We start from the raw sequence: 25,881 nt of genomic DNA on the forward strand, positions 1-25,881 counted from the left end.
TTGGATCCTGTTTCTGGTACAAGAACTGGCAGACTATACCAGGCTTATGGCTGCGTCTGCTTTGGCAAGAACCCAGGCGGTTCTGCTAAGCCTGTACTCTTCCTCTTCTATAGGGCTCAGTGTATACGCACGCACGCACACGCACACGCACACGCACACGCACACGCACACGCACACGCACACGCACACACACACACACACACACACACACACACACACACACACACACACACACACACACACACACACACACACCAACACCAACACCATCTTGAGAAATTCCATCTCATCTGCTCCAAATGATTTGGTACAAATCTAATCACCTAAAGTACTGATTATGTGAAGCTACAAGTGAACAAAAATCATTACTTGTGGTTGGAATTCCATTTCCATTTCATTGTCCAAACTGAAGAAAACAAATGTCTGTAAAAAGATAATGTGAAGGAACAGCAATATACAATATATTAAGAACACCTGCTCTTTCCATGACATAGACTGACCAGGTGAATCCAGGTGAACGCTATGATGGCTTATTTATTTCACTTGTTAAATACACTTCAATCAGTGTAGATGAAGGGGAGGAGGCAGGTTAAAGAAGGATTTTCAAGCCTTGAGACAATTGATACATGGATTGTGTATGTGTGCCATTCAGAGGGTGAATGGGCAAGACAAAAATGTAAGTGTCTTTGAACGGGATATGGTAGTAGGTGTGAGGCGCACCGGTTTGTGTCAAGAACTGTAATGCTGCTGGGTTTTTCATGCTCAACAGTTTCCCCGGTTTATCAAGAATGGTCCACCACCCGAAGGATATCCAGCCAACTTGACACAAATGTGGGAAACATTGGAGTCAACATGGGTCAGCATCCCTGTAGAGCGCTTTTCGGCACCATGCCCTAACGGATTGAGCCTGTTCGTAGTGCAAAAGGGGGTCCAACTCAATATTAGGAAGATGTTCCTAATGTTTTCTATACACAATGGCTTGCTCTGTGATAAACACACATTGAGCAAGAAATAGTCAAGTATTGGTTGCCTAACCAACATACCACATACAGGGAAACTGAAGTGGTTAAAAGCCTTTTCAGATCATACCAACAGAAGTAATCGGAAATTAGGAACATTAAGAGAACATTGATTTACCCATCTACAGTATTTCAGCCACTGTTATATATGAAGATAAATCATTTTCCCACCACATTTCCTCTTGACAGAAAATACTTAAATATCAATTTGCAATTTTTTGGTTGAATTTGCTGTCTTGTTGCTATGAACGTTGCACGTCAATGTCAGTCACTTTCATAGTGTGTCCTCTGACTATGACTCCAATTATTGATCCAATTCAAGAAAGAAACCTTCCTGCACATTACTGACACTCCAATTAAAAAGCTGTGTTTTTGTAGAATCTCTATACATTCTCTGAGTTGACCCCAAATTCTTATCACAAAATACAACTATTGAACGCATCCACTGAACACATCCTTAAAGGTCAAGTTAGCCCTTTACAACCAAATCTCTTTTTATATAAATGGCATGCTGTCCAGACACTATCTTTTTAGCGATTTCACTTGTTTTTGATAAAGTTACCCCAACCAGCGATAAAGTTCCTCATCCTGGTTTGCAGATATCAAATGTTAATGTTATTAGTCACAGGTTACAGTGAAATGCTTACTTACAAGCCCCAAACCAACAACGCAGTATAACAAATATGAATAAGAATAAGAAATAAAAGTAACAATGTTCATAACGACACAATTTCATGTGTACAACATCTAAAGACTTGCATCACTATACTGAGAACTTTCCCGAATCTAAAAGGAATAATTTGGGTGCTTTTGGAGCATTTGTTGATGTTTTTCAGAGCCCAATACTGCACAATGAGGATGAGGAAGTGAATCGCTGGTTGGGGTAAGTTTCTCAAAAACAAGTGAAATCTGAAGAAAAGTATCTGGACGCTTCTATAACATTTCATTTACATTTGGTTTAAAAAAAGCTAAATTCTCTTTTAATATGTTGTGCCATATTCTGAGGGTCTGCACTGCGTCTCAGGCCTCTATGCAGATGACAATCAGAATAGAATGTCAATATAGCAATCAATACGCTAATATAGTACCTGTATAACAATATCAATACTAAGTAAAGGTCTGTTTTTTGGGCTGTTGCTGGTTTATAAACAGCAGTAGTAGCGGATGGTTTAGGAGGCTTACCTCTGGGGTTCTGGTTTCATTTTCTTGCAGACACAGCGATGATGATTATGAGGAGGGTGAGGATGAAGCCTCCCGCAACCAGCATGTAACACTTCCTCTTCCTAATCTCCCTCTGTGGGTCAGATCAGATTAGATTCAATTAGAAAACGATATAATCTGCAACATATTCAATACATACAACACAAACATTTAATCTCCTCCCTGGAGTTACACACCAAATACTTTCCCAACATTCCCTACTAAATAGACACCATGCAGGCACCCATCGTAATACCAGGTGAAATGGCTGAAACACAATTGTGGGTTATTGGGTTACATTAGGTTTGTACATCAGAATGTATTTTCCGAAATAACTTATCATAAAGACTTGATTTGAGTTTGGTCAAGTGCTTGGTGATTAATGATGAGAGGTACCATTAAGAGCCAGTGGTGTCTGATCACAGAACACAGAAACAACAACATTTTCCTTCACATGCTCTCTATCCTCTTTTTCATTAGAAGGGGTTATATCTATGGACTGGGAATTGTTTCAACATCATTTATCAACTTTTTTTCTTCTAATATTGCCTGTGGTGTAACTTCAAACTTGAAATGGTTCAAACAACTTCCCCACATAGAACACAAGCTGTGTTATCCGCCCATGTTCATAACTCTCAATGTGTAGTAACAAAATCTATTTTAAAAAATGAATGAAAAATAACCTCAACTAGAAATGAAAAAAACTAGAATGAAGAACAGGGGTTAGAGATATGTATATATTTCCCTGGCTCCTAGCCTCCTCAGGCGATGGGTGATGTGTCAGAGCAGGGGTTAGAGATATGTATATATTTCCCTGGCTCCTAGCCTCCTCAGGCGATAGGTGATGTGTCAGAGCAGGGGTTAGAGATATGTATATATTTCCCTGGCTCCTAGCCTCCTCAGGCGATAGGTGATGTGTCAGAGCAGGGGTTAGAGATATTTCTATATTTCCCTGGCTCCTAGCCTCCTCAGGCGATAGGTGATGTGTCAGAGCAGGGGTTAGAGATATTTCTATATTTCCCTGGCTCCTAGCCTCCTCAGGCGATGGGTGATGTGTCAGAGCAGGGAGGTGAGACCAGAATGTTGTTTTCAAATGCTTTTTCTTTCTCTTTTTTCCTCCCCGTTTTCCGCTACAAAGGCAGTGAGAGCGGCTGCGTTAGACCAGAGCTGGGTGTGGAGTCTTTAAATCCTGACTCGCTTCAAAGTAATTCATCTTCTGAGACTCGAAACAGGCTTTCTATGTGGAGAGAGAGAGAGAGAGAGAGAGAGAGGAGAAGGAAAAAAACTGCTGTCGAGTAATTTTCAGTTTAAACGTTCCACTCCACAACAATTTGCATAAGCAGCCCTGCGTCTGTGATAAGAAGATTGGTAATTTTCAAAGGCTCTGTGGGGATTGAGAATTAAAAGCCTTTCTCCGCTATCTCCTCTCTTGCAGCTGGCCACCACAGATTCCCCGGCTTCTCTCTCACATTTCCTTATAAACTGTGCCTTATAAACTTTCTCTCCCATCCTCTCTCCCTTTCCCTGCTTGCACACAGCAGTCACACGGTGCAGTCTCTCTCTCTCCCTCCCTCTCTCTTTCTCATCCCTATTCCACTCTTATTTAGGGAGAACAGAAAAATAAATAAGGTAGAGAGGGGGAAAGAAATGGGTTACTATAACAAAGGAACTGTTGCAGTATTTTTAAACTGGAATTGTCCAGCCACAGGGCTGTGAGAGAGGAATGGATGAGGGAGGCACACAGAGAGCAGAGGGGAGGGGGGGGGGGGGGGGGCTGAGACAGAACTGAGACAAGGAAGAAATGGTCTTATCACTCATTTCCTAATCCCCAGGGGAGTGTGTCCTGTAGGCTTGTGGTTGATGACCATGTACACTGCATTCCCCTGGAAGGAAGAGAGGGGAGTAGAGGAGTAGAGAGGATCTCCCCGGTTCTATTCCGCTCAGTCTGAATGACCAAGAACAGGACAAACCTTAACCTCAAGCATTTGGTCAAATGACTCCTCATAGTCTCATTTGTCTATTCTTCCATTACTCCATATGTCCCCATCTCCCTATCTCTCCCTCTCCCCCTCTCTATCTCTCTCTCTGCCGCTTGCCCACCCGTGCCTGTTCCCGCTGGCTCTCATCCCTGATCCTTTCAGTCTCAGTGTTGTCATTGTCATGGCGAGGTTCTAAGAAATCCCCTTTGTCAGCATAAAGGTCTGGTCAAGGACAAGCAGCAGCTGGGTTAGAATGAGCTAGAGAGGGGCTGAAAGAGAAATGAGCTTTATACAATATGTGGCACCTTGAATCCACTCAGTTTATCTCAAAGTCAGAGGAGCGGAGTAAGACCTCTGCTGAAGAAAGCTTGATCTCTTGGTGAAGATGCATTTGGAAATGGTCACCAACGCCAAAATGTTAACATATTTTTCTGGCTATACCGTAACATTGTTTCATGTCTCCAAACATGACAATGTGGCACCAGTTATGTGTAAATTTCACAAGCATATTGCCATCTAAAGGTGTTCATGCATTTCACAACCATGCCAGGGACAGGGTGTAGTGCCTCAGGGTGTGGGAAACATGAGGCTACTACACTGCATCTTCACAGTCCAAGATGATCCTCACCGCGGTTATTAGCAGCTGCAAGTCATGTCAGACCGTGTGCCAGCATGCTCCAAACTCATCACCATTTCTCTCATACAGATAGACAATCTCACATTGAGTTTCCGGGAGGGGAAAGCTATTTACCTAATGTGTGAGAGGAGAAATGTCTTAATAATACAATAATAATGGCACGCAATGATTAGTGTCATCATTTTTTCCTCCTTTATCGTATCTGGTAGAGTAAAACTAGCTGCCTCCTTTGTAATGGGATTATGTGAAATGTGTACAATCAAATTCCCAGTCACCCCTGATAATGATATATAAAAGGAGCAGCAAACAAACACTCACGGCCAGTCCTGGGACCCTCAGTGGACCTGTGACAGCCTCCCTGTCACTTGTCACTGTCTCTGCTGCATCGCCTCAGACTGCACCACAAACCCCTGCTTGTCCCCGTCCCCATCCCTGTTCCTGCATCGCCTCAGACTGCACCACAAACCTCTCCCCATTCCCGTCTCTGTCCTTGCATCGCATCAGAGAGCACCACAAACCGTTCCCTGTCCCCGTCCTTATCCCTGTCCTGCATCGCCTCAGACTGCACCACAAACCCCTGCCTGTCCCCATCCCTATTCCTGCATTGCCTCAGACTGCACCACAAACCTCTCCCTGTCCCTATCCCGGTCCCCGTTCCCATCCCTGTCCCTGCATCGCCTCAGACAGCACCACAAACCTCTCCCTGTCCCTGTCCCAGTCCCTGTCCCTGCATCGCCTCAGACAGGACCACAAACCTCTCCCTGTCTCTGTCCCCATCCCTGTCCCTGCATCGCCTCAGACTGCACCACAAACCTCTCCCCGTTCCCGTCTCTGTCCTTGCATCGCATCAGAGAGCACCACAAACCGTTCCCTGTCCCCGTCCTTATCCCTGTCCTGCATCGCCTCAGACTGCACCACAAACCCCTGCATGTCCCCATCCCTATTCCTGCATTGCCCCAGACTGCACCACAAACCTCCCCCTGTCCCTGTCCCAGTCCCCGTTCCCATCCCTGTCCCTGCATCGCCTCAGACAGCACCACAAACCTCTCCCTGTCCCTGTCCCTGTCCCAGTCCCTGTCCCTGCATCGCCTCAGACAGGACCACAAACCTCTTCCTGTCCCTGTCCCCGTCCCTGTCCCTGCATCGCCTCAGACAGCACCACAAACCTCTCCCTGTCCCTGTCCCTGTCCCTGTCCCTGCAACGCCTCAGACAGCACCACAAACCTCTCACTGTCCCCATCCCGGTCCCTGTCTCCGCATTGCCTCAGACAGCACCATAAACCTCTCCCTGTCCCTGTCCCTGTCCCCGTCCTTGTCCCTACTCTAGACTTCCGGCGCAGACAGAGATGGCCGCCTCGCTTCGAGTTCCTAGGAAACTATGCAGTATTTCGTTTTTTTACGTGTTATTTCTTACATTGGTACCCCAGGTAATCTTAGGTTTTATTACATACAGTCGGGAGGAACTACTGAATATAAGAGCAACGTCAACTCTCCATCATTACGACCAGGAATACGACTTTCCCGAAGCGGATCCTCTGTTCTGCCCACCACCCAGGACAATGGATCGGATCCCGGCTGGCGAACCAAAACAACTACACCGTAAAAGGGGCAGACGAAGCGGTCTTCTGGTCAGGCACCGGAGACGGGGGACATCGCGCACCGCTCCCTAGCATACTACTCTCTAATGTCCAGTCTCTTGACAACAAGGTTGATGAACTCCGAGCAAGGGTAGCATTTCAGAGAGACATAAGAGACTGTAACGATCTTTGCTTCACGGAAACATGGCTCACTCGAGACACACTATCGGAGTCAGTACAGCCAGCTGGTTCCCCTCTTCTTTCTGGTAAGAAGAGGGGCAGGGGGGTGTGCCTTATGATTAATGAGACGTGGTGTGATCATAACAACATACAGGAACTCAAGTCCTTCTGTTCACCTGACTTAGAATTCCTCACAATCAAATGTCGACCGCATTATCTTCCAAGAGAATTCTCTTCGATTATAATCACAGCCGCATATATTCCCCCCCAAGCAGACACATCGACGGCCCTGAAGGAACTTTATTTGACTCTATTGTGACGACCCTCCCACTCTGTCTGCCGTATTCTCTCTTTGTTCTTGTTTCCTTATTAGGATGCCGGTGGGCGGAGTTGGGAGGGTCGTCAGCTACATGGAAAACACCTGGGCCCGGTGTGTCCTAGGATAAATACACCACTTCCCCATTCATGGAGGAGACTCTCTCCATACAGATACCGTCATAGATTTTGTTGTGGCTTTTTGGTTGTTTGCTTTAGCACCTTTCAACATACCACATTATCACATTTATGCATGCAAAACACTCACTTACACTACTGATTACTGATTACACACCATTGTTAATTGCATTTAGGTTACCTTAGTTAATAAATATATTTTGTTATTCCTTATCTCCACGTTGTCTCCCTTTTGTTACGGGCTTTGAGCCGGGTTTGTGACACTATGTAAACTGGAAACCACATATCCTGAGGCTGCATTGATTGTAGCTGGGGAGTTTTAACAAGGCTAAAACAAGAAAACAAGACTCCCTAAATTCTATCAGCATATCGATTGTGCTACCAGGGCTGGTAAAACCCTAGATCATTGTTATACTAACTTCCGCGACGCATATAAGGCCTTCCCCCACCCCTCCTTTTGGAAAAGCTGACCACGACTCCATTTTGTTGCTCCCAGCCTATAGACAGAGACTAAAACAGGACGCTCCCGCGCTCAGGTTTGTTCAACGCTGGTCCGACCAATCTGATTCCACGCTTCAAGATTGCTTCGATCACGTGGGTTGGCATATGTTTTCCGCACTGCGTCAAACAACAACATTGACAAATACGCTAATTCGGTGAGCGAGTTTATTAGCAAGTGCATCGGCGATGTCGTACCCACAGCAACTATTAAAACATTCCCAAACCAGAAACTGTGGATTGATGGCTGCATTCGCGCGAAACTGAAAGCGCGAACCACTGCTTTTAACCAGGGCAAGGTGACCAGAAACATGACCGAATACAAAAACAGTGTAGCTATTCCCTCCGCAAGGCAATCAAACAAGCTAAGCATCAGTATAGAGACAAAGTAGAGTCGCAATTTAACGGCTCAGACACAAGAGGTATGTGGCAGGGTCTACAGTCAACCACGGATTACAAAAAGAAAACCAGCCCCGTCGCGGACCAGGATGTCTTGCTTCCAGAAAGACTAAACAACTTCTTTGCTCGCTTTGAGGACAATACAGTGCCACTGACATGGCCCACTACCAAAACCTGTGGACTCTTTTTCACTGCAGCCGACGTGAGTAAAACATTTAAACGTGTTAACCCTTGCAAGGCTGCAGGCCCAGACGGCATCCCCAGCCGCGTCCTCAGAGCATGCGCAGACCAGCTGGCTGGTGTATTCAATCAATCCCTATCCCAGGCTGCTGTTCCCACATGCTTCAAGAGGGCCACCATTGTTCTTGTTCCCAAGAAAGCTAAGGTAACTGAGCTAAACGACTACCGCCCCGTAGCACTCACTTCCGTCATCATGAAGTGCTTTGAGAGACTAGACAAGGACCATATCACCTCCACCCTACCTGACACCCTAGACCCACTCCAATTTGCTTACCGCCCCAATAGGTCCACAGACGACGCAATCGCAACCACACTGCAAACTGCCCTAACCCATCTGGACAAGAGGAATACCTATGTGAGAATGCTGTTCATCGACTACAGCTCAGCATTTAACACCATAGTACCCTCCAAATTCGTAATCAAGCTCGAGACCATGGGTCTCGACCCCGCCCTGTGCAACTGGGTACTGGACTTCCAGACTTCCTGACGGGCGTGTGGTGTCAGGAAAATAACCTCACGCTCAACGTCAACAAAACAAAGGAGATGATCATGGACTTCAGGAAACAGCAGAGGGAGCACTCCCCTATCCACATTGACGGGACAGTAGTGGAGAGGGTAGTAAGTTTTAAGTTCCTCGGCGTACACATCACGGACAAACTGAATTGGTCCACCCACACAGACAGCGTGATGAAGAAGGCGCAGCAGCGCCTCTTCAACCTCAGGAGGCTGAAGAAATTCTGCTTGTCACCAAACGCACAAACTTTTACAGATGCGTAAATCGAGAGCATCCTGTCGGGCTGTATCACCGCCTGGTACGGCAACTGCTCAGCCCACAACCGTAAGGCTCTCCAGAGGGTAGTGGGGTCTGCACAACGCATCACCGGGGGCAAACTACCTTCCCTCCAGGACACCTACACCACCCGATGTCACAGGAAGGCCATAAAGATCATCAAGGACAACAACCACCCAAGCCAGTGCCTGTTCACCCTGCTATCATCCAGAAGGCGAGGTCAGTACAGGTGCATCAAAGCAGGGAACGAGAGACTGAAAAACAGCTTCTATCTCAAGGCTATCAGACTGTTAAAAACAGCCACCACTAACATTGAGTGGCTGCTGCCAACATATTGACTCAACTCAAGCCACTTTAATAATGGAAAAATGTATGTAAAAAATGTATCACTAGCCACCTTAAACAATGCCACTTAATATAATGTTTACATACCCTACATTACTCATCTCATATGTATATACTGTACTCTATACCATCTACTGCATCTTGCCATCTTTATGTAATACATGTATCACTAGCCACTTTAAACAAAGCCACTTTTATTTGTTTACATACCCTTCATTACTCATCTCATATGTATTGTCATGACGTTGGCCTGTGGGTAAGGTTTATGACTCCCCCATAAATACCTTTCTCCCTTCCCTCTCTCTCTTGACTCTACAGAGGGACTCTTGAATAGCTTTTGTTAAAACCTCGTATGACTGCAATCCCGTTAATGGGATGATATGACAACAACCAGTGAATTTGCATGGGGCCAAATTCAAACAACAGAAATCTCATAATTAAAATTCCTCAAACATACATGTATCTTATACCATTTTAAAGGTAATCTTGTTGTTAATCCCACCAAAGTGTCTGATTTCAAATAGGCTTTACAGCGAAAGCACCACAAACGATTATGTTAGGTCACCGCAAAATCACAGAAAAACACAGCCATTTTTCCAGCCAAAGACAGGAGTCACAAAAAGCAGGAATAGAGATAAATTAATCACTAACCTTTGATTATCTTAATCAGATGACACTCATAGGACGTCATGTTACACAATACATATATGTTTTGTTCTATAAATTTCAGATTTATATCCAAAAACCTCAGTTTACATTGGCACCATGTTCAGAAATGCCTCCAAAATATCCGGAGAAATTGCAGCGAGCCACGTCAGATGACATAAATACACATCATAAACTTTTATGAAAGATACATGTTTTACATAGAATTAAAGATACACTTGTTCTTAATGCAACCGCTGTGTCAGATTTCAAAAAGCTTTACGGGAAAAGCACAATATTCAATAATCTGAGAACAGCGTTCAGCCACAAAAGGAAGCCATACAGTTACCCGCCAAATTGTGCAGTCAACAAAACTAATAAAAAGCATAATAAATCTTCACTTACCTTTGCTGATCTTTGTCGGAATGCACTCCCAAGACTCCCACTTCCACAAGAAATGTTTGTTTTGTTCGGTAATGTCCATCATTTATGTCCAAATAGCTCTTTTTGTTAGCGTGTTTGGTAAACAAATCCAAAGTCAGGAAGCGCGTTCACTAAAAACAGGCGAAATGTCAAAAAGTTCCATAACTGTCAGGTTTTGGCCAAGACTGTTCGGGTTTTGGTCACTAGATGTCCCCATTGCACCTTTTTTGTACCTTTTGTTTTTTCTTGCTCTAATTATTGTTTGCACCTGTAGGTCATTCCCTTGTTAGTATTTAAACGCTGTGTGTTCCTCAGTTCCTTGCTCAGTGTTTGTAAGTTAGCACCCAGCCCCAGCCCAAGCCTTGTTTTATTCAGATATTTCTCTTGTTGGATTTTCCAGAGGTTCTCTGGTTTAGTTCTTGTGTATTATTTGAGTTTACTTTTGAGGTTTGTTTTTCCCTGCTGTTTTTTACCACTTTGTGGAGTTTCTTTTGTATTTTGGAGGATTTCCATTTTGTGCCTCTTGGCTTTATTTTTGGACATTGTGGATTTAGTTTCTTTGCCTGAAGAATTTTGTTCTTTTATTAAACCACCATCTCTAGTACTGCTGTGTCTGCCTCATCTTCTGGGTTCTGACGATTATTAGTGACTGTTTCTCGCACCGGGTCCTGACAATAACAGTCAGTAGAAACATGTCAAACGATGTATTGAATCAATGTTTAGAATGTTTTTAACATAAATCTTCAATAAAGTTCCAACCAGAACTTGGGTTGAATATCGACCAACCTCAGATTTCCCACTTCCTGTTTGGATTCTTTCTCAGGTTTTTGCCTGCCATATGAGTTATGTTATACTCACAGACATCATTCAAACAGTTTTAGAAACTTCAGAGTGTTTTCTATCCAATAGTAATAATACTATACATGTATTAGCAACTGGGACTGAGGAGCAGGCAGTTTACTATGGGCACCTCTGGGCACCTTTCATCCAAGCTACTCAATACTGCCCCTGCAGCCATAAGATGTTTTAACAGAGTCTGGGAACATCAAATAAATTAGGGGGGGAAATTAACCATATTTTGGTAATCTGACCAGTTGAACATATGCGTTGGTACTTAATGAATATGATGTCAGTTTGGTTGTCATCTGAAACATTCTCATCAATGATAGGATAACATAAACTCTACAGTGGAAAGTCTACATATTATAGTTATCAGATTCACATGGAATTGTTGGGCAATTTAAATATTTGAATATAAAATTATTGGTGAAAAGATTAAATGTAATTTTACTGAGAGATTCCAAATGAGAGATTTGGTTTTTCATAAGGTTAGGGCTCTGCTCAATCAGTGGCCCGCCCCTGTGAAGATACATGGGTTATAAAACTATGAAAACACACCCTTCTCCCTCCACTATATAAGCATTGACGAAAATGTAATCTCCTGTTCCGAGGACGTGAGGACGACGGTCCATACGTTAAAAAGGACTAACATGTCAACTACAGAACTAAGCTAACCTCAGCGTGAGCTTTGGTTGTGAATGGTATGAACGTTGAACTCTTATTCACTAAAGAAGTGAGACATCCTGGCCGTTGAGTTAGCAACAGCAGCTGTAAACGTGGGCTAGGAAAGGACAGACAGAGTATTCCGTCTACCACACAACGACGACGCTACAATGTATCCCGTTCACCACCAGAGACACTCTTCAAAGGACAAAGGACTCTGTTGGGCAACACGGCCTTCCATTTACCACCAACCTATTGAAGCACAGCTCAGAGTAAATATTCAGTGCATTTTCCTTTTCCAAATGGGCGTTAATTTAGAATGCATAAGATCCTGTATTTATGATAGCATGGCTTCTCCCTTTGTTCCTCAGTCTTCCTGCTCTTTCACTCAAACCCAACCCACTTTCCTTTGTGTTCCTCTGCTCCGTCCACGAGGGACGTTTTCCTTTATGACATTATTGGTCATCAAGGCATGATTCATTCTGTGTATATGTAATTCTGTGTGATTAGTTAGGTATTTAGTAAATAAATAATTAAACCCAATTTTGTATTGCTGATTCAACTTGTTAGCCAGGGTTCGTGAAGATAAGATAAGAATTTACAACTTTCAGTTGAGACTGAAATAAGGTGACGATTAATATTGACTGCTATTGATGTAAAATATTACTAGGTCTTTAAGAGTTTATTCGGAAGATAACAGCTCTATAAATATTATTTCGTGGTGCCCCGACTTTCTAGTTAATAACATTTACATGATTAGCTCAATCAGGTAATATTAATTACAGAGAAAGGATTTTATAGAATAGCATGTCATATCAATTAATCCGGCATAGCCAAAGACACGACAGTATATACTGTACTCTATACCATCTACTGCATCTTGCCTATGCCGCTCTGTACCATCACTCATTCACATATTTTTATGTACATATTCTTCATCCCTTTACACTTGTGTGTATAATGTAGTTGTTGTGAAATTGTTCGGTTATTACTGCATTGTCGGAACTAGAAGCACAAGCATTTCGCTACACTCGCATTAACATCTGCTAACCATGTGTATGTGACAAATAAGATTTGATTTGATATGCATTGCCTCAGACAGCACCATAAACCTCTCCCTGTTCCTGTCCTCATCCCTGTCCCTGTATCGCCTCAGACAAGAGCACAAACCTCTCCCTGTCCCTGTCCTCATCCCTGTCCCGGTCCCTGTCCCGGTCCTCAGACAGCAGCACAAACCTCTTCCTGTCCCTGTCCTCATCCCTGTCCCTATCCCTGTCCCGGTCCCTGTCCCGGTCCTCAGACAGCACCATAAACCTCTCCCTGTTCCTGTCCTCATCCCTGTCCCTGTATCGCCTCAGACAAGAGCACAAACCTCTTCCTGTCCATGTCCTCATCCCTGTCCCGGTCCCTGTCCCGGTCCTCAGACAGCACCACAATCCTCTCCCTCTCCCTGTCCCTGTCCCTGTCTCGGTCCCTGTCCCTGTCTCGGTCCCTGCATCGTCTCAGACAGCACCACAATCCTCTCCCTCTCCCTGTCCCTGTCTCGGTCCCTGTCCCTGTCTTGGTCCCTGCATCGTCTCAGACAGTACCACAATCCTCTCCCTCTCCATGTCCCTGTCTCGGTCCCTGTCCCTGTCTTGGTCCCTGCATCGTCTCAGACAGCACCACAATCCTCTCCCTTTCCCTGTCCCTGTCTCGGTCCCTGTCTTGGTCCCTGCATCGTCTCAGACAGCACCACAATCCTCTCCCTCTCCATGTCCCTGTCTCGGTCCCTGTCCCTGTCTTGGTCCCTGCATCGTCTCAGACAGCACCACTAACTTTAGCCCAGCTGCACTCTGATATTCTGGCTGTGTTTCTCATATATCTGTGTCTATGTTTCTCATGTATCTGTGTCTATGAAATGGGCTTATTTTGTAAGACAAACACATCGGCTGTACGTTACATGAATATGTATAGAGCATGGTTTCCCTAGTGAGAATCATATAATGGAAATAATGTAACGTTTTAAAGCACCAAGTAGAATTTTGCTTTCAACTCCAATTCTGAAGTTTTCACAGATGGATAGAGACGGGGAGGATGTTGAATTGTTGTTCAAGTAGAGAACTGACCTTCTGGGGAAATTATTGTTGTTAAAGAACTATATAAAGGACAGACCTGCTGCACCTCCTTTCCTGCTCCAAGACTAAAAGCATCAATAGATAAGTATGTTGACTGTCTGTCTGCCCAGAGATATTTCCTCTGTGGATGTTTTAGTGTGTATTGACCTTGTATCAAGTCAAATTGTATTGGTCGCGTACACATATTATGTTATCGCGGGTGTAGCGAAATGCTCTCCAAAAGTGCAGTAATATGTAAGAATGATACAAGCAAATCCCCAAAATAAAAATATATTAATAAATAAATATAGAAATATTAGAACAAGCAGTGTCAGAGTGCGGAATATAAACATACACTGAGTGTACAAAACATTAGGAACACCTTCCTAACATTGAGTTGCACCCCCTTTTGCCCTCAGAACAGCCTCAATTCGTCGGGGCATGGACACTACAAAGTGTTCGAAAGCGTTCCACAGGGATGCTGGCCCATGTTGACTCCAATGCTTCCCACAGTTGTGTCAAGTTGGCTGGATGTTCTTTGGGTGGTGACCCTTCTTGATGCACACAGGAAACTATTGAGCGTGAAAAACCCAGCAGCGTAGCAGTTCTTGACACAGTCAAACCAGTGTGCCTGGCACCTACTACCATACTCCGTTCAAAGGCACTTCAATTCCTTCTCTGAATGGCACACATACACAATCCATGTCCCAATTGTCTCAAGGCTTAACAATCCTTCTTGTACCTGTCTCCTCCCCTTCATCTAAACTGATTGAAGAGGATTTAATAAGTGACATCAATAAGGGATCATACTCACCTGGATTCACCCGGTCAGTCCATGTCAGTGTTTTGTACACTCAGTGTATATGTCCTGTATATGATGGTGTGTATAGACATTATGGACAGTATATGAATAGAAAAGGTGTGTACAGCAGTAGTTATATAGGATGAGCCTTGACTAGAATGCAGTATACATATGAAGTGTGACCTGTGTTCAATGACTATATACATAGGGCAACAGTCTCGAAGGTGCAGGGTAGAGTACCGAGTGGTAGTGACAGTGACTAATGTTCAGGGCAGAGTACTGGTTGGAGGCCGGCTAGAAGCGTTTTTTCAGTCTCTTGGTCCCAGCTTTGATGCTCTTGTGCTGTCTCCGCCTTCTAGATGGTAGCGGGGTGAACAAGCCGTTGCTCGGGTGGCTGAGGTCCTTGATGATCTTCTTGGCCATCCTGTGACACAGTGTGCTGTAGATGTCCTGGAGGACAGGCAGTGTGCTCCTGGTGATGCGGTGGGCTGACCGCACCACCCTCTGGAGAGCCCTGCTGTTGCGGACGGTGCAGTTGCCATACCAGGTGGTGATACAGCCCGACAGGATGCTCATAATGGTGCATCTGTAGAAGTTTGTGAGGGTTTTAGCTGCCAAGCCAAATTTCTTCAGCCTCCTGTTTATTCTGTATACTGGGGTATTTGTAAATAGCCACTGGATGGTCTTTCAATACCACCAAAACTGCTGAAAATATTTATTTTAAGTTTTTCAATACATTTTAATATTTGTAGCTATTTTTTAAGTAAATACCTGCAGTCACCTTGTGCAATGTTTTAGGAGATAAAGCACATTGCGTTCTTATTTCACCTGTCACATTATTTTACATTATGAAGCTTACTTAGTTCTCCAGCACAGTTCAGCCAGTCACGTGTTTGTTTGTAAATAGCACAATAGGAGAAAGCGGTAGCAGGTGAGTCCAGCTGTGTATTGACAGGGGTCACATTTTATATTGAAAGTCAACAGTGTTTTTTTTACTTCGATAGAGTGATCAGGGGTGTAACTATAGTTTTCCTTCACAGAAAATACATTAGTGTAGCACATTCGGCATAATATAGCTTCATTTTCATCAGATGACAACAGAAGTGCAACGCTATTTGGCTGGCAGCCACACAACTAAATGAGCTTACAATGAAAAAGCAAAAACAATGCATGGCCATCATATTTCTAATGTTTAGGCATATCCAAGCACACAATGACAGTCTGTGGATGTTTTAGTGTGTATTGACCTTGTATCAAGTCAAATTGTATTGGTCGCGTACACATATTATGTTATCGCGGGTGTAGCGAAATGCTCTCCAAAAGTGCAGTAATATGTAAGAATGATACAAGCAAATCCCCAAAATAAAAATATATTAATAAATAAATATAGAAATATTAGAACAAGCAGTGTCAGAGTGCGGAATATAAACATACACTGAGTGTACAAAACATTAGGAACACCTTCCTAACATTGAGTTGCACCCCCTTTTGCCCTCAGAACAGCCTCAATTCGTCGGGGCATGGACACTACAAAGTGTTCGAAAGCGTTCCACAGGGATGCTGGCCCATGTTGACTCCAATGCTTCCCACAGTTGTGTCAAGTTGGCTGGATGTTCTTTGGGTGGTGACCCTTCTTGATGCACACAGGAAACTATTGAGCGTGAAAAACCCAGCAGCGTAGCAGTTCTTGACACAGTCAAACCAGTGTGCCTGGCACCTACTACCATACTCCGTTCAAAGGCACTTCAATTCCTTCTCTGAATGGCACACATACACAATCCATGTCCCAATTGTCTCAAGGCTTAACAATCCTTCTTGTACCTGTCTCCTCCCCTTCATCTAAACTGATTGAAGAGGATTTAATAAGTGACATCAATAAGGGATCATACTCACCTGGATTCACCCGGTCAGTCCATGTCAGTGTTTTGTACACTCAGTGTATATGTCCTGTATATGATGGTGTGTATAGACATTATGGACAGTATATGAATAGAAAAGGTGTGTACAGCAGTAGTTATATAGGATGAGCCTTGACTAGAATGCAGTATACATATGAAGTGTGACCTGTGTTCAATGACTATATACATAGGGCAACAGTCTCGAAGGTGCAGGGTAGAGTACCGAGTGGTAGTGACAGTGACTAATGTTCAGGGCAGAGTACTGGTTGGAGGCCGGCTAGAAGCGTTTTTTCAGTCTCTTGGTCCCAGCTTTGATGCTCTTGTGCTGTCTCCGCCTTCTAGATGGTAGCGGGGTGAACAAGCCGTTGCTCGGGTGGCTGAGGTCCTTGATGATCTTCTTGGCCATCCTGTGACACAGTGTGCTGTAGATGTCCTGGAGGACAGGCAGTGTGCTCCTGGTGATGCGGTGGGCTGACCGCACCACCCTCTGGAGAGCCCTGCTGTTGCGGACGGTGCAGTTGCCATACCAGGTGGTGATACAGCCCGACAGGATGCTCATAATGGTGCATCTGTAGAAGTTTGTGAGGGTTTTAGCTGCCAAGCCAAATTTCTTCAGCCTCCTGTTTATTCTGTATACTGGGGTATTTGTAAATAGCCACTGGATGGTCTTTCAATACCACCAAAACTGCTGAAAATATTTATTTTAAGTTTTTCAATACATTTTAATATTTGTAGCTATTTTTTAAGTAAATACCTGCAGTCACCTTGTGCAATGTTTTAGGAGATAAAGCACATTGCGTTCTTATTTCACCTGTCACATTATTTTACATTATGAAGCTTACTTAGTTCTCCAGCACAGTTCAGCCAGTCACGTGTTTGTTTGTAAATAGCACAATAGGAGAAAGCGGTAGCAGGTGAGTCCAGCTGTGTATTGACAGGGGTCACATTTTATATTGAAAGTCAACAGTGTTTTTTTTACTTCGATAGAGTGATCAGGGGTGTAACTATAGTTTTCCTTCACAGAAAATACATTAGTGTAGCACATTCGGCATAATATAGCTTCATTTTCATCAGATGACAACAGAAGTGCAACGCTATTTGGCTGGCAGCCACACAACTAAATGAGCTTACAATGAAAAAGCAAAAACAATGCATGGCCATCATATTTCTAATGTTTAGGCATATCCAAGCACACAATGACAGTCGTGAAGCGGGAGACTGAAAATATTTGGCATGGGTCCACAGATCCTCAAAAGGTTCTACAGCTGCACCATCGAGAGCATCCTGACTGGTTGCATCATTGCCTACAGAGGGTAGTGCGAACAACCCAGTACATCACTGGGGCCAAGCTTCCTGCCATCCAGGACCTCTATACCAGGTGGTGTCAGAAGAAGGCCCTAAAAATTGTCAAAGACTCCAGCCACCCTAGTCATAGACTGTTCTCTCTGCTACCACACAGCAAGCGGTACCGGAGCCCCAAGTCTAGGTCCAAGAGGCTTCTAAACAGCTTATACCCCCAAGCCATAAGACTCCTGAACATCTATTCAAATGGCTATCCAGACTATTCACATTGCCCCCCCCCCCCCCCTCTCCACACCACTGCCACTCTCTGTTGTCATCTATGCATAGTCACTTTAATTAACTCTACCTACATGTACATACTACCTCACCTAACCGGTGCCACCGCACATTGACTCTGTACCAGCACCCCCCTGTACATATTGTTATTTTTTACTGCTACTCTTTAATTACTTGTTACTTTTATCTCTTATTCTTATCAGTATTTTTGAAACTGCACTGTCGGTTAGGGGCTCGTAAGTAAGCATTTCACTGTAAGGTCTACACCTGTTGTATTCGGCGCATGTGACTAATACCATTTGATTTGATTTGATCATAGAAAGAATGTAGCCAGCTACATTTTCTAATGTTTTGCTTCAAGTTAATTTTGCATTTTACTTGAAAAAATAGGCTGGCTTCACTGAGAAAAGTACCAGAGAAAAGTAGCTCCACATCATTCAGAGCGCTGTCTGCTAATAGAATGCCCGTTCGTGAATTCTCATCGGAGTTTAGAAGTGCAACTGATGCACAAAAGGAGTCTGATGCCGAGCAGAAATTACAATAAAAAGCATTTTAGATCTGTGTATAAAAAACACTGCAAGATATTTCTTATATGTTTATATGTTTTTCCTGCGTTAATATGCATTAACACCTAGTTTAAAACCTGTTGGGGATGGGGGCGCTGTTTAGACTATTTATGCTAATGTGGCTAATTTTTTAAACGGCTTCCCACAAAATCCTTGATCGTACAATATGCATATTATTATTATTATTGGATAGAAAACAGTCTATAGTTTCTATAGGAGTTGAAATTTTGTCTCTAAGTGGAACAGAGCCCATTCTACAGCAATTTCCCTGACATGGAGTCAGATTTGAGAAACGTTGGCCACTTTTCTGAAGTCATTTAAAAGGGCTCTGTCGTTGCTATGACTATACGGACACTTCTTACGTCTTCCCCTGGATGCCTTTACGTGATGACGATTCCAACGGGCTCGATTGCTCGTTCACAGGCCCTACAAATGAAAAAAACCTTTAGCTAGCAAGTCTTTTCTTGCTGCGTAACGCGCGTGGAAGACACCGACCCTCTCCTGTTCCAAGCGTTAGTTTAGCCTGTTATATTTCTCCGGTCATCTTTTCACTCGTTATAGGAGTTACAAACATCACAAAGTAGTTAATTTAAAGCGTTTTATAGCAATTTATATCCGTTTAGTGCGATTTTGGGACATTTATTTTTGCAACGATGTGAAAAGTTGGGCACGCTTTTCAGTTCATCCCGAACGTAGTTGACATTTCCACATGGCAAGAGGACAGCTTTCCACCAAAAGACGATTTCTCCCAAGAAAGGATCCTTTGCCCAAGATACTGATGGAAGAACAGCTCAAGGTAGGACATTTTTATTATGATAAATCGTGTTTCTGTCGAAACATTTTAGTGGCTTAGGACGCCATGTTTTTTGACGTAGCTTCGCTTGGCGCAAACTGTATTGAAAAGTAAGGATAAATTAAAAAATGTAATAACGCAATTGTATTAAGAATTAAATTGTCTATCAATCCCTGTCCACCCTATATTTTTTAGTCACGTTTATGAGTATTTATGTATAAGAGTAGATCACTGTCTAAGTGGCGCAAGGACGTTTTCTTTACCAGCTTGTCTACATTTCACATTGTCTAACCATGATTTTGGTGGCTAAATATAAACATTTTCGATCAAACTGTATATGCATGTTGTAATGTGATGTTACAGGAGTGTCATCGGAAGAATTCTGAGAAGGTTAGTGAAAAAATTAATATCTTTTGGCGATGTTGACTTTTATCGCTCACTTTGGCTAGAATCAATGCTGGGCTGCTAATTGCTATGTGCTAAGCTAATATAACGATTTATTGTGTTTTCGCTGTAAGACACTTAGAAAATCTGAAATATTGTCTGTATTCACAGGATCTGTGTCTTTCGATTCGTGTATGCTGTGTATTTTTACGAAATGTTTGATGATTAGTAGTTAGGTAAACACGTTGCTCATTGTAATTATTCTAGTCCATTTGTGATGGTGGGTGCAATTGTAAACTATGCCATATACCTGAAATATGCACTTTTTTCTAACAAAACCTATCCCATACCATAAATATGTTATCAGACTGTCATCTAATGAGTTTTTTTGTTGGTTAGGGGCTATAAATATCTTAGTTTAGCCGAATTGGTGATGGCTACTGGTGTTGGTGGACAAATAAAAGATGGTGGATTATGCTAATGTGTTTTTAGGTAATAGATGTACATCTTTACATATTGTGTCTTCCCTGTAAAACATTTTAAAAATCGGAAATGTTGACTGGATTCATAAGATCTGTGTCTTTCATTAGCTGTATTGGACTTTAATGTGTGAAAGTTAAATATTTTAAAAAAATATTTTTTTTGAATTTCGCGGCACTGGTTTTTCAGTGGGGGGGGGGGGGGGGTGCCGCTAGCGCCACGCTGATCCTAGACAGGTTTTAACTTACTAAGTACGTGGCTGAATTCATAAGTTGATGGGGCATCACATAATGTTAGGTTTCTAACATGTTTGAGAAGTCAAAGCCCTTTGGATGAGTTATTTGTAAAGCTGCCACTTCTATCTTGATTTCCTTGTGTTTTTTCTACTCTCTGTTCTTGGCCCATCAGTCTGCTCCTACCCCTTCTTCTCCAAGCAGAGCAGGCAGGCCCATTGTCCTAGCCACTTCAGACTCCACACTGGAGAGACAGTACTGCATGCGTCAAAGCTTTGTTCATTTGCACAATGTCTCTCGTTCATTTTCGCTTGTAAAGGTCCAAACTCCCCAAATATGACATTCAGTAGCTCCTACCTATATATGTATAACTTTATGATCTGGATTGCCTGTCGTTGCAATTCATTTATTATCGTTTGCACTACTTAGCATATTTAAACTAGCAGCTTCCATGAAAATTCACTATTACTTGTGCTAATTTTGTTAGCATTCTGGTGACACCCAATGGGCTTTTGGTGCACCCTTGTGTACTAAACCGGTAATGCCGTAAATCCCGGGGTGAGAGAATGATGGTGTGACAATATGAACATCTGGATACCGCTCAACCCTACTGTGCCCCTGCCCGTTTTCAGTGTTTCTCTGTCTTCTATCTGTCAGGCATAATATAGTCTGCATTTCTCTCTCTCTCGCTCTCCCCCACCTTCCCTTCCCTTCCTCCTTCCTTCCTTCCCTCCCTGTCTCCAGCAAAATGATAACACCAGGAGCTCCAAAAACAAACCATCTGAATTAGCATGATAGCGGAAATATGTCATATTGATCACAAGAGGAGATACATTTTCCACAAAGGCGGCTGACGGGTTTCAAACAGAAACTGTGACGTCCTATGATGTAATTATGGTAACCACCATCAAGTGAGTTATTGCCTTTCAATGAATCATTATGCATATTGAGTTTGCTAATTTGTAAATCATTACAAACACATTCCCCATAATCAACGTAATCTAATGGCCAACAGACATTTGAAATGAAATGTAACACTAACCGAAGTGTGTCTTAAATGAAGTCTATATTAAACCATTATTCAATACATAATAAAACAGCTATGTTTCACTAGCAACATGGGGAATGGATAATATAATGGTATCGTTACATAGTAATGAACAATCACAGTTCATCTTGGGCTGTTGGACATGGATGGGGCTGAGACACAACATCAGTGTTGTAACTTGAGGAATCTTCATGTGAGAGGAGTAATCTGCCTGAGGCTAATGGATTATAGATTCAATTTATTTTCAGTGTAAAGCCGTCTGACATGGTGGGGCACGGACGAAAATGTCATCCCCTATTAATTGACCATTGGTGCTGATGTTCAACGGTGCATGTGCACCAGCATTAAAGAGTTGTTTGACTGAGTTCATGGAACTGTGCCCTTGCCTTTCTGCCATTTGTATGTCTCTGTGTGTGTGTCTCTCTATTTCTCTCACTCTCTCTTTTTCGCTCTCTGTATCCTTCCATTCTACTCAACAGTCTCACTCTTGCTCCCCTTCTCTCTCTTACTCATCTTCTCGCTCTCATTCGCTCTCCCATTCTCTGTATCTCTCCTCCCTCCTCAACAGTCTCTCTCTTTCTCTCTTGTTTCTCTCCTTCAATCTCTTTTCCTCCCTACCACTTTTTATATCTCCCACTGCACAGTGTCTCTCTCTTCTTCTCCCCTCTCTCTTCCTCTAGACTAGAAACAGCCATATGGATTGGCAGAGAGCTAAATTGCTCTGCGTGAGCTTGGTCACAGCTCAGCTCTCCTTGAGATAATGAAATGACAATTAATGGGAAAGCTGTGTGCACTCGCTCATTTGCTCACTCACTCGTTCACTTGTAGAGCAGCATAGAAACAGCATGAAATAGAAAAAATAAGGCTGTAGGAAGGAGAGCAAATCTCACAAAACTTTGGGGGGAAAGTAATATGGTGTCTATAAACTTTAGTAATCCAGCAGAAAAATCAAAATGACAGCGTGTCACGTTCGCTGGAATAATTATCGGACCAAGGCGCAGTGGATGTTTAGTTCCACATAATTTATTAGAAAGTGAAACTTAGCAAAACAAAACAATACACTAACAACGAACCGTGACTACAGAGGTGCTACGTGCACTAACTCAAAACAATATCCCATCAACCACAGGTGGAAAAAATGCTACTTAAATATGATCCCCAATTAGAGACAACGATAGCCAGATGCCTCTAATTGGGAATCATACCAAACACCAACATAGAATACAAAACTAGAACCCGACATAGAAAATATAAACTAGACTAACCCCCCAGTCACGCCCTGACCTACTCCACCATAGAAAATAAGGACTCTCTATGGTCAGGACGTGACACAGCGTAGATCTGTGAATTGGCTTTTGGGATATATTACAGTAATATATAACTTTTTTCAACAGCAGAGTATTTCTTATGGTGTACATGTGCAATATTCTGTAAGACTTTAGATAAACTACCCATATAAGAGTAACTGTGTAAGTTATTCAGGAGAAGTAACTGTGCAAGTTATGCAGAAAGAGTAACTGTGTAAGTTATGCGGGAAGAGTAACTGTGTAAGTTATGCGGGAAGAGTAACTGTGTAAGTTATTCGGGAAGAGTAACTGTGTAAGTTATGCGGGAAGAGTAACTGTGTAAGTTATGCGGGAAGAGTAACTGTGTAAGTTATTCGGGAAGAGTAACTGTGTAAGTTATGCGGGAAGAGTAACTGTGTAAGTTATGCGGGAAGAGTAACTGTGTAAGTTATGCGGGAAGAGTAACTGTGTAAGTTATTCGGGAAGAGTAACTGTGTAAGTTATGCGGGAAGAGTAACTGTGTAAGTTATGCAGGAAGAGTAACTGTGTAAGTTATTCGGGAAGAGTAACTGTGTAAGTTATTCGGGAAGAGTAACTGTGTAAGTTATGCGGGAAGAGTAACTGTGTAAGTTATGAGGGAAGAGTAACTGTAAGTTATTCAGGAAGAGTAATTGTGTAAGTTATTCAGGAAGAGTAACTGTGTAAGTTATTCAGGAAGAGTAACTGTGTAAGTTATTCAGAAAGAGTAACTGTGTAAGTTATTCAGGAAGAGTAATTGTGTAAGTTATGCAGGAAGAGTAACTGTGTAAGTTATGCAGGAAGAGTAACTGTGTAAGTTAAGCAGGAAGAGTAACTGTGTAAGTTATTCAGGAAGAGTAACTGTGTAAGTTATTCAGGGATAGTAACTGTGTAAGTTATGCAGGAAGAGTAAATGTGTAAGTTATGCAGGAAGAGTAACTGTGTAAGTTATGCAGGAAGAGTAACTGTGTAAGTTATTCAGGACGAGTAACTGTGTAAGTTATTCAGGAAGAGTAACTGTGTAAGTTATTCAGGGATAGTAACTGTGTAAGTTATTCAGGAAGAGTAACTGTGTAAGTTATGCAGGAAGAGTAACTGTGTAAGTTATGCAGGAAGAGTAACTGTGTAAGTTATGCAGGAAGAGTAACTGTGTAAGTCATGCAGGAAGAGTAACTGTGTAAGTTATGCAGGAAGATTAACTGTGTAAGTTATTCAGGAAGAGTAACTGTGTAAGTTATGCAGAAAGAGTAACTGTGTAAGTTATGCAGGACGAGTAACTGTGTAAGTTATGCAGGACGAGTAACTGTGTAAGTTATGCAGGATGAGTAACTGTGTAAGTTATGCAGGAAGAGTAACTGTGTAAGTTATTCAGGAAGAGTAACTGTGTAAGTTATGCAGGAAGAGTAAATGTGTAAGTTATGCAGGAAGAGTAACTGTGTAAGTTATGCAGGAAGAGTAAATGTGTAAGTTATGCAGGAAGAGTAACTGTGTAAGTTATGCAGGAAGAGTAACTGTGTAAGTTATGCAGGAAGAGTAACTGTGTAAGTTATGCAGGAAGAGTAACTGTGTAAGTTATTCAGGAAATTAACTGTGTAAGTTATTCAGGGAGAGTAACTGTGTAAGTTAAGCAGGAAGAGTAACTGTGTAAGTTATGCAGGAAGAGTAACTGTGTAAGTTATTCAGGAAATTAACTGTGTAAGTTATTCAGGGAGAGTAACTGTGTAAGTTAAGCAGGAAGAGTAACTGTGTAAGTTATTCAGGGAGAGTAACTGTGTAAGTTATTCAGGTGTTGTTAGATCCATCCAATAAAATAAATGTATAAAAGCACCTTTCTGAAACAAGCGGATAAATCCCTGACATCGCATTTTGGAAATCTATGTGTGTGTACGGTTGTAGATATGAGAGAGAGGAAAATGTCAAAGAAAAGCCATTAGAGAGATAAGGATATAGGAAGAGGGTCGGCTGCTGTTGACAACAAATCACTAAGTAGGACAGTGATATTCAAACCATAGATATAAAATAAAGTACAATAAACTGAAAAAGTATGATACAGTACATCAGCTCAAATGTGTGGGTGTTTATGCTTGTGTGCCTGTATGAATGTTTGTGTACTGTATGTGCTTCAATCTGTAGATAGAGGACTCCTGCTATCTCCAGGAGGATAATTAGACTTTTTGTCTTAATATGTTGCTGTCTTTTTGATAGCTAGGGCCATCTACTTTAATTCAGGATCGGTGGGTCCCCCACTGGACGGTTGAGCTAACGTACGTTAAGGTGATTAGCATGAGGTTGTAAGTAACAAGAACATTTCCCAGGACATAGACATACCTGATAATGTCAGAAAGCTTAAAACCTGTTAAGGCTAGGGGGTGCTGTTGTCACTATTTATGGAAATCGTGTAATTTTTGAAACGGCTTCCTACAAAATTCTTGATCGTACAATATGCATATTATTATTATTATTGGATAGAAAACAGTCTATAGTTTCTATAGGCGTTGAAATTTTGTCTCTAAGTGGAACAGAACTCATTCTACAGCAATTTCCCTGACATGGAGTCAGATTTCACACATTTTGGCCCCTGTTCTGGAGTCAGTTTTAAGGCCACTGTTATTCCTATGAGTATACGGACACTGCTTACGTCTTCCCCTGGATGCCTTTACGTGATGACGCTTTGAATGGTATCGATTGCCCAATCACAGCCACTATAAATGAAAAAATCCTGTAGGTAGGAACTCTTTTCTTTGTGCGTCATGCACGCGGAGGATACCGACCTACTGTTTTTCCAAGCATTAGTGTAGCCAGTTATATTTC

At 42.6% G+C, this 25,881-nt stretch overlaps 1 protein-coding gene across 1 annotated transcript in view; it reads right to left on the reverse strand.

Moving 5' to 3' along the window:
* LOC129837170 (t-SNARE domain-containing protein 1-like) overlaps positions 1-25,881 on the reverse strand; it is a 170,301-nt gene that overhangs the window by 38,566 nt on the left and 105,854 nt on the right. Inside the window, exon 11 of the mRNA XM_055903090.1 lies at positions 2,202-2,313. Coding sequence (XP_055759065.1) covers positions 2,218-2,313 — 96 coding nt within the window. The 3' untranslated portion in view covers positions 2,202-2,217. The remainder of the gene's footprint in view (positions 1-2,201; positions 2,314-25,881) is intronic.

The sequence above is a fragment of the Salvelinus fontinalis genome, chromosome 38 (assembly GCF_029448725.1).
Source record: "Salvelinus fontinalis isolate EN_2023a chromosome 38, ASM2944872v1, whole genome shotgun sequence".
NCBI classification, from domain to species: domain Eukaryota; kingdom Metazoa; phylum Chordata; class Actinopteri; order Salmoniformes; family Salmonidae; genus Salvelinus; species Salvelinus fontinalis.